This window comes from Ambystoma mexicanum, chromosome 9 (assembly GCF_040938575.1).
Source record: "Ambystoma mexicanum isolate Mex_15411 chromosome 9, UKY_AmexF1_1, whole genome shotgun sequence".
In the NCBI taxonomy this organism is placed as follows: domain Eukaryota; kingdom Metazoa; phylum Chordata; class Amphibia; order Caudata; family Ambystomatidae; genus Ambystoma; species Ambystoma mexicanum.
Genome location: NC_090931.1, coordinates 848,268,921 through 848,283,219, shown reverse-complemented (window position 1 = coordinate 848,283,219; position 14,299 = coordinate 848,268,921). Strand labels below are relative to the sequence as shown.

The 14,299-nt window shown below is 45.2% G+C and overlaps 1 protein-coding gene across 4 annotated transcripts in view; it reads left to right on the top strand.

The window, feature by feature from the left end:
- ERBB4 (erb-b2 receptor tyrosine kinase 4) overlaps positions 1-14,299 on the top strand; it is a 2,687,977-nt gene that overhangs the window by 2,584,798 nt on the left and 88,880 nt on the right. For all 4 annotated transcript variants that reach the window (XM_069615918.1, XM_069615916.1, XM_069615919.1 and 1 more), the window contains exons 22-23: positions 9,600-9,675; positions 11,003-11,149. In XM_069615918.1, the coding sequence (XP_069472019.1) occupies positions 9,600-9,675; positions 11,003-11,149 (223 nt within the window). The remainder of the gene's footprint in view (positions 1-9,599; positions 9,676-11,002; positions 11,150-14,299) is intronic.

The window sequence follows — 14,299 nt, the reverse complement described above, 5'->3', positions numbered from 1 at the left end:
CTTCATTAGAGGAGGTTGCTGTGTGGTGCATAGGTTATGATGAAGAATATGTTTCCTAATGAAATTTCAATGTGTGATTTCCCAAAGTTTATCTTTGAAGTTGCATAACAGGAGTCACACCTTCAAATAATTTGCAGGCATCTTCACTGCTCCTGCACCAACCAGCTGTTTGCAGGGAAAATCATGTCTGTGATTATTGAACACTTTTTGGAGAGTATTGTCTTTGGCCAGAAATTACTCATTTAAAGTAGCACAGGCTTTAATTTGTTAAGGCTGATGCATCCTTAGGGAATATGTGTATACCAGAAATCTCAGCTTGTGACTTGATTCTGTAAACATATCCCAGCTAAAGCAACACATGGAGTTTAGGGAATGCAGATTGCCATGGAACATGTTGATTGCCCTCTGCAAAGCAGAACAAAGAAAGGCAGCCAACAAGGGGCTGAACCCCTAAATGGCCACGTAAGAAAAGCTATTAAGGTTTATTTGTCAGCTATTAAATTCCCCTCCTGCCCCCGCCCATGGCCCTGATGCCAGCCCTGCTCCTCATCTATCAATATTGGCTATTTTCTGGCACTTTAGTACCACCTATAAGCCAGAACTATTGCACTGGAATGCAGATAGGAGGGAGGTGGGATGTGAGGTGAGGCACAGTGTTTGTGAGTATCGTTTGTTTTAACCACTCATTGCTGCCCATGGCTATTCAAATACTTAAGGCCATTCCCAGCCACTATCTGTTCCTTCCCACTCAAATGCTACCATCCTAGAGTTTCCTTAGGCTAGTTTTTTAGATATAAAATGAGTTATATAGCGCCTGCCAGTGTTATTTCTGAGCAGTCGTCAGAGACTTAGGGCATGATTAACAGAAGTGTTTTATAATGGCACAATCACATTGAAACACAATCTGTGAAACAGCACCTTGGGCATGCTCCTTCGAGCAGGCAGCCACTTTGTCCCCCGGTTGCCCTCCCTGTGTCCGCTTCCTCCTTCTCCCTCCTCCCATCTGCCAGCCCTCCCCTGCAACGTGATTGGCCCATTTTCTGGTGCCGGATGCCTATGGTCCACCCTGCTCTCGGCTTCCACTTTCCTTCCAGCTGCTGGAAGCAGGTGGGTTTGCCCTTGTTGGAGCCACCTGGGCCCAATATTGTAATTAGCACCACCTTGGATGCACACCAAACTTTTTCTAAGTTTTCCGGGCTGGAGGAGCCCGGAAAACTTAGAAATAAAACCGCAGCTTTAAAAATGTTGTATTTATGTTTGCGGTCATACAACGTTATTGTGTTTGAAAATGCTGCGGTTTTTCTTTCTAAGTTTCTCAGGCTCCTCTGAGCCTGAGAAACTTAGAAAGAAAAACCGCAGCATTTTCAAACACAACCGCGTTGTGTTTCTACCTAAATCTGCTTTCCCATTTGGGGCTCTAGGGCTTCCCGTGGGGAGCCCTAGAGCCCCAAATGGGAAAGCAGATTTAGGCAGAAACACTGCAGCATTTAGCATTTCCCATTTGGGGCTCTCGGGCTCCCCGTGGGGAGCCCGAGAGCCCCAAATGGGAAATCAGCTGTAGGCAGAAACACCGCGGCATGTAAACACAACCGTGTTGTGTTTCTGCCTGCCTTGGCTTTCACTTTGGGTCTCCGGTGCTCTCCTGGGGGAGCACCGGAGACCCAAAGTGATAGCCACAGCAGGCAGAAACACAACGCGGTTGTGTTTGAAAATGCTGTGATTTTTCTTTCTGAGTTTCTCAGGCTCCTCCGAGAAACTTAGAAAGAAAAACCGCAGCATTTTCAAGCACAGTAACGTTGTATTTATGTTTGCGGTCGCTTCAAAAGCTACCGCAAACATAAATACAACGTTTTTAAAGCTGTGGTTTTATTTCTAAGTTTTCTGGGCTCCTCCAGCCCAGAAAACGTAGAAAAAAAAACGCAGCTAGTGTTTATTTTTATCAAAAAAATAGCACTTACCGAGATGCAGCTGCAGCTTTTCTGCCTGTAGTCTCCGGTCCCCGTCCTCCGCATACAGCACCAATGAAGGAAAAGCCACCCAGTGGTAGCTTTTGTTTACTACAGCTGGCTGGCTTTTCCTTCATTAGTGCCGCAAAAGCTAAAGCGAGAACAGCGGCGGGCATCCATTTCACAAAATGGATGCCCCCATGTGCTTTCTTTGAGCTTGATTTGCTCAAAATTTTACATAGGGATTATTTTTTTTTAATATTGCCTATCTATTTTTGAAATAAAAAATTTTGAGCGAACCATTCCTTTAAGATTGTGTCACATCTAGATAGTCCGCTCTGAGATTAGTGTTGTACTTTACCTCTAAGGCTGTGTCACTACTAGACAGAACGCGGAAAATGTAATGAGTTGTCTCCGACCCTTATGACTATGTCACATCTAGATAGTGCGCTCAAAGATTATTGTGCTGTACTTTACCTCTTAAAACTGTGTAACTTCTAGATAGTGCACTGAAAGTTTAAAGAGTTGTACTCTACCCCTTAAGACTGTCATATAGTGCTCTCAAAGATTACTAGAAAGTTTACTTAGATGAATTTGTGAACATTACCATGGGTCACATCTAGGCAGGCATGTCCCACACCTTAATTGCATTGTGAATACTATCATGTCCCACACTTAGATGGAATCATGACCATTAACCTGCGTCAGATCTAAATAGAATTGTGCATGTCAGCACGTACCACACCTAGATGGAATTGTGAATGGTAGAATGCGTTACACTTAGACGAATTTGCGAACATTACATTGGGTCACATCTAGATAAAAATATGATTGTTAGCATGCCCCACATCTAGATCGAATTTGTGAATGTTAACATGTCCCACACTCAGATGAAAGCATGAGCATTAGCCCAAGTTGCATCTTGATATAAATTTGAATGTTAGCGTGTCCCACACTTAGATGGAATTCTAAATGCTAGAATGTGCCACACTGAGATGGAATTGTGAATGGTAGCATGTGCCTCACTAAGATAGAATTGTTAATGGTATCATGTCCCACACTTAGATGGAACTGCGAATAGTAGCATGTGGCACACCTCGTTGGAATTGTGAATGGTAGCATGTGCCACAATTGGAGATAAAATTGTGAACATTCATTATATATTATGTCATCAAGATCGATACTGAAAAGGGAACTGTGAATGTCGGCGTGTCCCACAATTGAATGGAATTGTGAATATCAGCATGTGCAACACCTAGATGAAATTGCAAACATTAACCTGATTCGCTTCTAGATAGAAATGCCCATCATAGCCTGAGTCGGTTCTTGATGGTAGTGCGAATGTTAGAATGCCCCACACTTGGGTTGAGTTGTAGACATTAACCTGAATCGCACCTAGATAGAAATGCAAATGTAAATGTTATCACACCCCACATGTGCATCACCCTGTACCCTTATTTCCTGTTCCCCATGCTGTTGCTATATATCCTGTTGCTGTAAACCCAGCCCCCTGTCTCTACGTGTCCGCGTGTCGCTGGGTTCCCTGCCATCCTCTTCACATGCCTCGTCTCGGGCGTTTAAAAATAACCCTCATACCACATCACTACACTTACTCTCTACTATACACCATCATACAACTAGAACACAGCTATACCCCTGACTAATTCGGACTAGCTGTTCAGATACAAATACGACCCCATGAACACCTCATCACTCTAATAAAATGCAGCTAGCGGAGCACATTCCGGCCTAGTTGCTCACATATGTATTCTTCAGGTCTAACGCAGCCAGAACCTAGTCTGGGTGTCCACCCACCAGACTGCAAACATCCAACTGATATCTTCAGCACCACACGTAACACTTGGATGCAGCCACCATCCAGCAATTACATCAGTTGCACATGTATCTGGTGCACCCACGCACCCTACGACACTATCTCTCTCTACTGACTAGAACTACAGTTCCTGAGGGCGCTCAACCTACCAGCGCTTTGGGGTCATACCAATGATATATAAAGCACTATATAAATGCCAAGTAACATAGCATAACATATTAAGGTAGTCTCAGCCTACACCAATCACTGGGGCCCATTTGGCTTTAAAAGAGGACTGAGCCCCTCTTTTGGGCAGGTTGTATAAGACTTTGCAAGCAGTAACAAGAAGAACTCATTTGGACCCTGGCTGAAGGTACAGTCTGCCTTACAGCTTTCGACAGTGAAGGAAGGCCAGGATTTCCAGAGAGGGTAGCAAGATCCCTCCACCAGGGAACAGAGGGAGATACTGTATCCAAGAGCCCTCCAGCAGCTCCAGAACCAGTACTCAGCCAGCACACAGCGGCCCTGCTAGCCTCTGCAAGCATGCTTCCTATGTGGCAATTGCCAGAGAGTCTCTGAACCAAACCAAGGACAACACCATTGCCTGCAACACTCTCCTCAGCTTTGGCCCATCCACCTTAAAGGATGGCACAAGCCCACTGAAGAAGCTTGGAGGAGTGCATCGACAAGCATCAACCAGAATCCACCTTAAAGGACATTTTTGAGCCAGTCTAGCCCCTCGAGATGCAAGCGACTGCATAGCTGACTGTTGCCTTGCTGCAGTCTCTAACATCATCCGATATGCCTCTAACAGTGTTTCAGACCCGCCAAATAGCACAGAGACGATTCCTGACCCGAGCTGCCATGTAGGCCAGCCTTCAGCTGTCAGTCCAGCCTTACTCACCGAACTGCCTGCTGCCTGATGCCCGCAGCTGTCGCCCGTCATGAACTCTGTCACAGGAGCTGCAAAGCACCCTGAAACCGACTCAACCCTGTCGAGCACCAAGAACTTCAACAAACACAAGGTACATTGTGGCTCTGTCCCCTTGGTCATTCCCCAAATGCCCCTAGTGGCATTCTACGACGAATTGCTCCCTTTTTGCTGAAATCAAGTATCCTTGAACTATTGCGATTGATTACCCTCCTCTCAGTATCCATAGTGCCTCCCTATTCCTTCTTGAAACTGCCTGTCCTCTGCATTCATTTACAGGGTGGGTTGTATTTTGCAGTGTGCTGTAATTGTCTGTTGAATAAATATAAAGTAGATATTTGTATACAACCTTGACTGGACAGTTCCTTTTATCATTGGGTAATATTTGTCTGTTGAATAAATATAAAGTAGATAGTTTTATACAACCTTGACTGGACAGTCCCTTTTATCATTGGGTAATAATTGTATTTTCGCTGCATTACAACTAACCAACGATCCGCAACCGTGCGGAGATAAGCCTGCCGTTCTGTCCACGTTACCAAAACTGAACAAGGAGGTTTATAATTAACTTGTGTTTCCAATCTGTTTGGATCCCTGGTAGTGTACTAGAGGTGTTGGGCTGATTGATGTTTTAGAAACCGATATTCATCCCTGGACCACTGGCGCCCCCTAAATTGATTTGTTACTGCACAGCAGTAAGTACTTGCACAACTACAGATGAAAGCATCCTTTTCATCATGAGACGTCCTGGCATAACAGCCACCAAGGGGTTTATTTTGGTAGTGTTCCCATATCGTGCACAGCCTCAAGCATCTTCCTTGTGACTTGTATATGAAAAAGCCTGCACCACTCCTGGAGCAAGAAAAATCCAACTTTCTGTAGGAATTCCTTATTGAAAGAGTGCACTGCATTTTTGGGAAATAAGACATGGCTGCAATGTTTGAAAAATGCCTTAAAGCCAAACTGTAAAGAGCGATATCACGGGAGTGCTGCGTACCTGTTTGTCTTGCAGAAGATCTTGGATTGGAAGCCAGACTGTCGATATTTCACCGAGTTAAGTATGACGCGAGAAATCAGCCCAAACCTCAACCCAAGATTTAAACAGGGCGGTGGGTGACCCGACTCCCAATGTCACAGTGAGCTCACCCCTGATTTTCGTGACGTCAGGACAGTGCAAGCACTGGCAGGGGGAGCGTGAAGATGTTAGTCCTTCTGAAGCTGTAGTAGTTCCGAGGCAAATCCAACTGAGAAGGGAAGCTGAAGAGTCTTGTCCACGGTGGGAAGCAAATCCGGCAGAGTAGGTAGCTGAAGGGAAGGTTCCACAAGGAAATCCAGCAGGCTGGAGAGGAGAGGGAGGCAGGACCCAGAAGGCAGGCAGGAGAAGTGGAACGCGAACAGAGAGCAGGGAGGAACCAGAGAAGGCAGGGGAGAGGGAACCAAGGGCAGGCAGGACTGAAGACCACCCCGGGAACAGAACAGGAACCAGACTGGGAACCAAGGGGAAAACAAGGAACAAAGGGACCCAGAGAGGGACCAAGAGGAGGGAAGGCAACGGGCAGAAAACAGGAAGCAATAACGGAGCGGGAACATGATCAGAAACTAACAGCGTTGAGACGCAATCAGCTGCTGCTCATCGCTCCTCTTATAGCACCGCAAGCCGCCTTGTTCCCAAGCGCTGGCGGGCCCAAAACGAGGCCTGAGAAGCAAGCTCTCGTAACTCCGAGTGCCCAATCCAACGCACATGCGCGGAAGCGTGGACACAGTCGCCCGCGCATGTGCAGAGGAGCCTGATTCCGAACAGTGGAACCCCAAGCGCGGAAGCGCGAGGAGACCCGCCAAAATGGTGTTGGTCGAAAGGAAGAGGAAAACCCTGGTCTCCGGGCAAGTGGCGTGACACAAACTGAGGGTTCACCCCATCTCTTTGATGAACAAGTATTCTGCATACAAGAAAGCAGGTAACATAAAACGTATTACAAGAGTAAGTACTGGAAAGCGGTATAATTCACTGGCACAATATGGCTTCATATCTGCGAATGGTCCTATTGGTCCGTGTTACGTTCATAGCATGATTAAGGTGAACTAAGCTACCTGAACAAATCACAAATAAATAATGAGTTCACACACCCAGACCCAGTTTGGCTCAATCGACTGAGAAATGTAGTTGTCTCCTCTGTTAGAATGTGGCACAAACATCAACTTGCACTGAAAGGCTATATGCAAAATGGTCCAACAGGGGTGTGTTGTATCGTTCCCTACTGAGCTCTCATTGTGTCTCTTTGATGGGTGAAGAGAATTTAAAAATACAGATATTAGCAAATGGCACCCCTCTTACTGACAGAGGTATATATATATATATATATATAACACATATATTGTTGGAGACCATCCAGGAGTTTTGCCACGATTGGAAACTCGAAGACAATGTGCCAGTATAAAAAGCAGTGGTGGCGAGATTGTGGCATACATTAAAAGTTAGATCTTATTTATGAATTAAAAATAAATGTAAACTAAAAAGTGGCTTGATTAGTTCGATATTAGCTGTTTATCAAGGGAAAGTTTGGCCTTCCAGGTAGATACGATGAAATTATCGATACACCAGAAAAATTGAGCACTACTTTAATGTATTGTTAAGATTTAGCCTACCACCCACTCGAGCTCTCTACAAAAATAATACTTTCTAAACTCACCTCCCTCCTTTCAGTGCTCGTGTGATGCTTGCAATGGTCAGAAAAGAGAAACCAAAGCCCAAGTTTACAAAAGAAAGATTATTTGATTCCTCCAACCACTAGCGCCTCACCACACTCAAAATCGAAAAGCTATGATCCGTCTCAATCATAACGACTACTTATAAGGTCTAGTTGGTTTCAAATATATACACATGTTATTCAAAAAGAGTCACTGGGCCTCATTATAAGTATTGCTGAATGGGTTAACGGGTGCCGCTAATGGTGGCGGTCCCGTTAAACCCATTCCGCAATATTACGAGGTTCCCTCGCGGGACCCGATGTGGACGTCTGCTTTTACCAGATGTCCTTACCGGGTCCCGCAAGGGGACCAGGGAGCTAACAACGGGCCGGTCGTAATCGGCCCGTTGTTAGCTCCCGCGCCCATTCCCATTGAGCTCTATGGGGGCTCAAATGGGAATGGGGAAGGTCCGGGCCCGGGTTCCCTGAGGGAGGAATTACCGGGCCCTCCAAACTCGGACTGGCCCGGTAATTCCCCATTCAGGGAACCCGGACCCGAACACGGTTTTGGAGGCAGCCATGCCCTTATTAAGGGCATGGCTGCCTCCAAAGTCGTAATGAGGCCGACTATATCCTATCTTTAATCATCCACGGTTACTATCGCACTCACCCAGTCCCTTACATTTTAAACAAAGTATTTCACTCGATCCTCATGCTGTACCCACTTAGCCACGCGGGACGCTGCAGTATTTTACTGCTTCCATGCATGGGCCTAAGCAGCCTGTATTTAATGAACAGACTGTCTGTGATTGTGCCCCCATGAAGTATTTCTGCATTACATGTTGTTGGATACACACCTAGGAAGATGGCTCTGTGGAGACAATTGTCGGGTCGAACAAGAGTAAAAAAACTGCGACTCTCTACACATGCTGTATTACTCGGGGACCTTGCAAACACAACACCACTTGCAACAAATGAATTCGCACTCAGCTTGCAGTGTCATATGGGGGAGGTAGACATGTATCATCCTCCCTTGTATATTGATTATTTATTTGCCCCAAACCGACAGTGGTTTTGCAGAAAATAGCTGCCACTGACATCATAATAACATGTAGTTACAGGAGCGCACCACTGTGAAAGTGCAGCCTTGATTAAGCCGGCCAACTGCACTAAGAACCCTTAGCTTGATGGACCCAAGCAAATCCTCCAGCACTTTTGGTTTCTTGTTACGGGTGATACTCATGAATCCGTAGAAGGATACAGGATAGTCTCACAAAATCAATACAAAAGCTTTTTGAATATAAACGCAGATGGCACCTCTGAGATATTGAGCTGTCCCACACATGAAGAGCTTTGAAATGTGTTGCCCTGAGCAACTGTCATCAGTAAATTAGGGAAACGAGTGGATGATTAGACGTGATTGAGTAATAAGCTGTGAAACTCTATCGCATATGTTATCGATCGACTCATGGTAGTGTGATCTGCGAGACAGGGATTGGAATCCTTTGAGCACATGGGCAAACATGGGGCATGTTCACTTATCATACGTACTGGATTAAGAAAAAAAGACTACACTTTGACATGGAGCAGAATTAGGTATGAAAAGAACTCTTGTAATTTAAGAATATGATATTTAAAATGTGAGGATTGTGCTCATTAACTGAGTATGGCACCAGTCTCATGCTTTTATTACCTGTAGTAAAGGGTACGGGCATAACCATTATGGCATTGGTGACATAAATCTGTCCTAAAGGCCTCTGTCATGTTATTCATGGTCATTAGTATATTTTATAAATGGTTGTTATGCAATACATTGGTTTTATGGTAATGAAGTGTGTGGTGGAATGAATGTACTACATTATTATATTGATATACAGCACCATAGGGAAAAACATGCATCTAGCTTTGATTTCGTTTTTTTTTGGCAGTGTGTGTGACTTCGTTTTACTCCAAATGAACATTAATCAATTGGTAGCAATGAATTGGACAACTGCCTGGTCATGTTGGTACTCAAATCTTCTCTGTCTTGGATTGGAAATTAAACACAGTTTAAGGAATTGTGAATGTAACATCAAAGACTTTTCAAAGTAATATTTCGTTTGTGTTTTGCATTTACTGTATTGACCAGAGAGTTTAACAAACTGTCTTGGTCACACAAGTTAGCTGTAAAAAAACACCTTCTGGTAGGTTTTATTTTTAAAAATTCTTAATTTACTCTTTGGTAGATGCCAATAAAATGGATGGCCCTGGAGTGCATCCACTACAGGAAATTCACCCACCAGAGTGATGTTTGGAGCTATGGTAAGTTTCCATGATCAGGATGTGTGGGGTGGGCCTAGCAGGATGTTTTTGCTATTAGGATATTTCAGATCAAGTGATTTGCTGTGGTGGGATGCTGTTAAAGCACACACTAGGGATATGCATTATCATTGGGCATCCCACAGCCTGCTCCACTCACTGCCCTAGCCTGACACTCGGAACTCTGCAGCCAGACCTAGAGCTGACATGGAGCTCTTTCTCAGCCATATGACTCTAACATCAAGATTAGGTGTGCTGGTATCCCCTTTAATTTAAATCGCATTACTGCCATGAAGAAATGTGTGTCTCTAGCTAAATTAAGCTAATGTAAATTCAGAAAAGCTGTCATTGTAGATTTTGATCCCCCAACGAATCCACTCTCTTTTATATTAGCCTGTCCCCTGTTACCCGCCCACCTCCTCCACCTGCTATGTAATGCGATTTACATTAGCGTTTGAGGGTGCCAGGGCTCAAGTCTTAAAATAAAAAAGTGGGGGGGACTCGGACACATTCTTCCATTGAAAGTGTCTTTCACCACTAGAAAGTGCACAGACCACATAAAGCATTTGCCAAGAGAACAGATGTCATTATTACATTGCTGGCTAAATTTGAAAGGTAAGTACCATTTAGAATGAAGAATCTTTAACAAAAGGCATCTTTGTTGGGAGAATGTCAATACACAGCATTTCAGGGATCCGTGCTGCACTAGTTCTGTGGTGTTGTGGCTAAGCGTCAATTTCCCTATAGAGCGACCTGGATTCGATTCCCGGCTGTGGTCAAATGAGTCCCTTTTTTCCATTTATTTTTACAATTCCTTACACACACGGGGGGGTGAGGGGAGGGAGGGATTTGGCATCAGTGCATTTAAAAATGTGGGCACAAACTAGTCGTCTTGAGCCTTGGATGGTTCCCTCACTAATCCTGCTCAGGGGCAAGCACGAATCACTTTGCAAAGAATTGTATAAGTTGTGTATGTATTTTCTGTAACTATGTTAAATGTTCATCTTTTACAAGGTTACCATGGCAAGTGCCCCCAGGCCTCTCAGGCTGAGGTTCCTGCTGTCTGTCCATACGTTTTAGTGCATAAATAATGAAGTAGGCACAATACTGGAGTGACGAACAGCAGTCAGGAACAGTATGATGTCACAGGCCAAGTAAATATTCCCGTTAACCAAATCCATGGGCTCTTTCCAGGGTCGGTGAATACCAGCCACACCAATAAACAGGGGTGCGGTCCATGGACATTCATGCAATAACCAGCCCTGCTGCCTTCCAACATTCCCTTGTTTCCTTAAATGGCAACCTAACCCATTTTGGTGCATTGCTTTAGGGGTCACCATCTGGGAGCTGATGACCTTCGGCGGGAAACCCTACGATGGAATCCCCACCCGCGAGATCCCAGACCTGCTGGAGAAAGGGGAGCGACTTGCGCAGCCTCCGATCTGCACCATCGATGTCTACATGGTCATGGTGAAATGTGAGTACCCAGATACGACACACAGGCTCTCCATGAGCTAAACTCATTCTGAAACCCCTGCACTTAACCCAACAGTCCCAGCAGCTACAGGTTTACTGTGACTAAGAAATGTGAGTACCCAGGCAGGACGCACAGGCTCTCCATAAGCTAAGCTTATTCTGAAACTCCTGCACTTAACCCAACATTCCCACCAGCTACTTGGGGCAGGTTTACTGTGACTAAGAAATGTGAGTACCCAGGCAGGACGCACAGGCTCTCCATGAGCTAAGCTCATTCTGAAACTCCTGCACTTAACCCAACATTCCCAGCAGCTACAGGTTTACTGTGACTAAGAAATGTGAGTACCCAGGCAGGACGCACAGGCTCTCCATGAGCTAAGCTCATTCTGAAACTCCTGCACTTAACCCAACATTCCCAGCAGCTACAGGTTTACTGTGACTAAGAAATATGAGTACCCAGGCAGGACGCACAGGCTCTTCATGAGCTAAGCTCATTCTGAAACTCCTGCACTTAACCCAACATTCCCAGCAGCTACAGGTTTACTGTGACTAAGAAATGTGAGTACCCAGGCAGGAAGCACAGGCTCTCCATGAGCTAAGCTCATTCTGAAACTCCTGCACTTAACCCAACATTCCCAGCAGCTACTTGGGGCAGGTTTACTGTGACTAAGAAATGATGAACCTTCTGCTAAGTGAATGAACTACCACCAAAGCCTACTTCCAACAACCCCAATAAAAGAAGAATCGCAAAGGGCTGTGCCATTCCTGTACTATAGTTTGCCTCAAGTGGATTGGTCAAAGAAAGCAGAGCTATCATCATTTCTGTAAAGAAACCAGATGGACTCCCATTCGGATGCAGTCATAGAAGCTCAGGTGAAGCTGGCGAGCCTATAGCAATGGGCATTTTTAGTAAGGCGGCGGCATGAATACTCATGCTGTACTTAGCTATTGCCGTTTTAGAAATCAATTTTACTTTCAGATTTGGATGAACGTGAACAAAATATGTCCTGGTACAAAAGGAACAGCACCTGCTTCTGTTGTGCCATCAAGAGACATGCTCGATTGAGGTCTGACCTCAGTGGGCAGCACGTTGGTGATTGGCTCAAGAATGATGTGTTCAAAGGCACAGGGACTTTACGAAAGGCACCACACTGGAGCCACTCCATGTATGCCTGTCCCCTAAACAGTTTGTGTGCATGCACGCCTTAAATTAACTCCTAAATGGCCGAAGTTACGCCCTCAATGGACTGTGTCACATTTACACTTTAACTCTGAGAAATTATGCCAGGCCCAAAGAAAGTCAACTCCTCAATGGACTATGGGCAGTGGCGTCGCCAGGAATCAAATTTAGGAGGGGCACAGAGGGGGCCAAAGACAAAAGTAGGGGGGGCACAGATAAAAGTAGGGCGGGCGCCTATGAAAGGTAATGTGTGAAGTCACAAGCACTCCTGCAGATAGGCTTTTGTGCACACCAACTACCCACACCCCACCACACTTCCCCTTCCATCAGAATGCAGGCACATACAATTCAGTGGCTAATGGCCCATCATTAGCAGGTTCATGGCTACATTCTGATGGGAGGGGCTGCTAGCTGCTCCATCACTGCTCCCTTTGAGACAAAAGGATTATTGGCACGTGATATGCAGACATTTGCCTCAGTGAGTGTCACAAATAACACCATGAACAGAGAACATGGTCACTGCTCCCCTTAGGTAGGGGGGGCACAGGGGAGGGCACAAGGGGGGCCCAGGATTAGGGGGGGCACCTCTCCCCCTAGCGACGCCACTGACTCTGAAGCGTGGGCAGAGCCAGCCCCTTGAGGGCCAGTGAGATGTTTGTAGCCTAAAATAACCTAGGCTCTGTGAGACACGTGCACATTTAAACTTCTAAACTGTGATGCAGGTGTAAAGTTAACTCGTTTATGTCCATGACTCTCTAGATGTCTTGGACTACAGCCCCCATCAGCCATGGCCAACATAGCACATGGTAGGGGATCCTGGGAATCGTAGTCCAAAACATCTGAAAAACGCTGGGTCTGAGTCTATGGTCTGAGCCACGTGCAGAGTAAACTCTTGTATGGTCTGTGAGGCGCGTGTAGAGTTAACTCGGGCCTGTATTCACGTATGCATACAGCACCAAAGATCGCAATATGAAATGAACACCTCATTATTCTGAAACCTAATCAAGATTTGTATTAAATCAATGTAACTTATTGAACCTAAAAAACAGAAATACAAACAAAAGCGTCCTCAGAGCGATTATAAATTCATGAATTTATTCAGCCGAGGAAACGCATTGGCTTTTCCAGATGCCAGCTTATTGACTAGTTCCCTCGCCATTGGGGAGTGGGTTGGACGTTTTTGAAAGTGTGGGGGTGGGAGGAGCTGCCACTTCATTCCTCAAAGAGAGCTGGGAGTCTCAGAAAGGTTTTGAACAGGCGTACCTAGGCTGTCCCGTAGCCCACACTTTGCAACAGCAACAGGCAGTACAGTGACTCTGCTCTTAACCGGAATGTCTTTCCAGTCTACCTGACATGTCGTGAGGTGTTTTCAATTTCTAGCGTGTGCTGCCCAACACAATTATTACCATTAAGTTGCGTAACTGTAAACATCTGTTATTTGTCAATAGCGCCTTGAAACCCTGCTAGGGGTGAACGTGTGCTCTACAAATACAACTGTTATGTTATATGATGATATTGAACAGTCTGCTTTTGCATGCTTAAGAAATGTATTTTCCCTTCAATCACTTACCAAAAGGAAGGAGATAACAAGCAAGGGTGCCCTCCATCTTTGCTGCATATGGCAAGCTGTTCTTTCCACTTCCTGCCTATACTCAGAGAACAACCTGAGGCAATCCTCTGTCTTATTTCAAGGGCCTGGCAATTTGTGGAAATCGGAAACCAACAAAAACAACCTCCCATGCCATATTCATTCTGTTTACTACAGTGTTTCAAGACAATTGAACTACTTTATTAATATTTATTTGTATTATTGTAGAACAGTATAATGTGACAACCATCTTCATACATCTCAATCAAAACTCTACAGGTTTTTACCACGCGCTCTCAATCATACCTAAAACCTAGCGACTTCAACACCTCTCCACAACACATCACAAACAGAAAGAGGTGCAAAAACAGTTGCATGTGCAA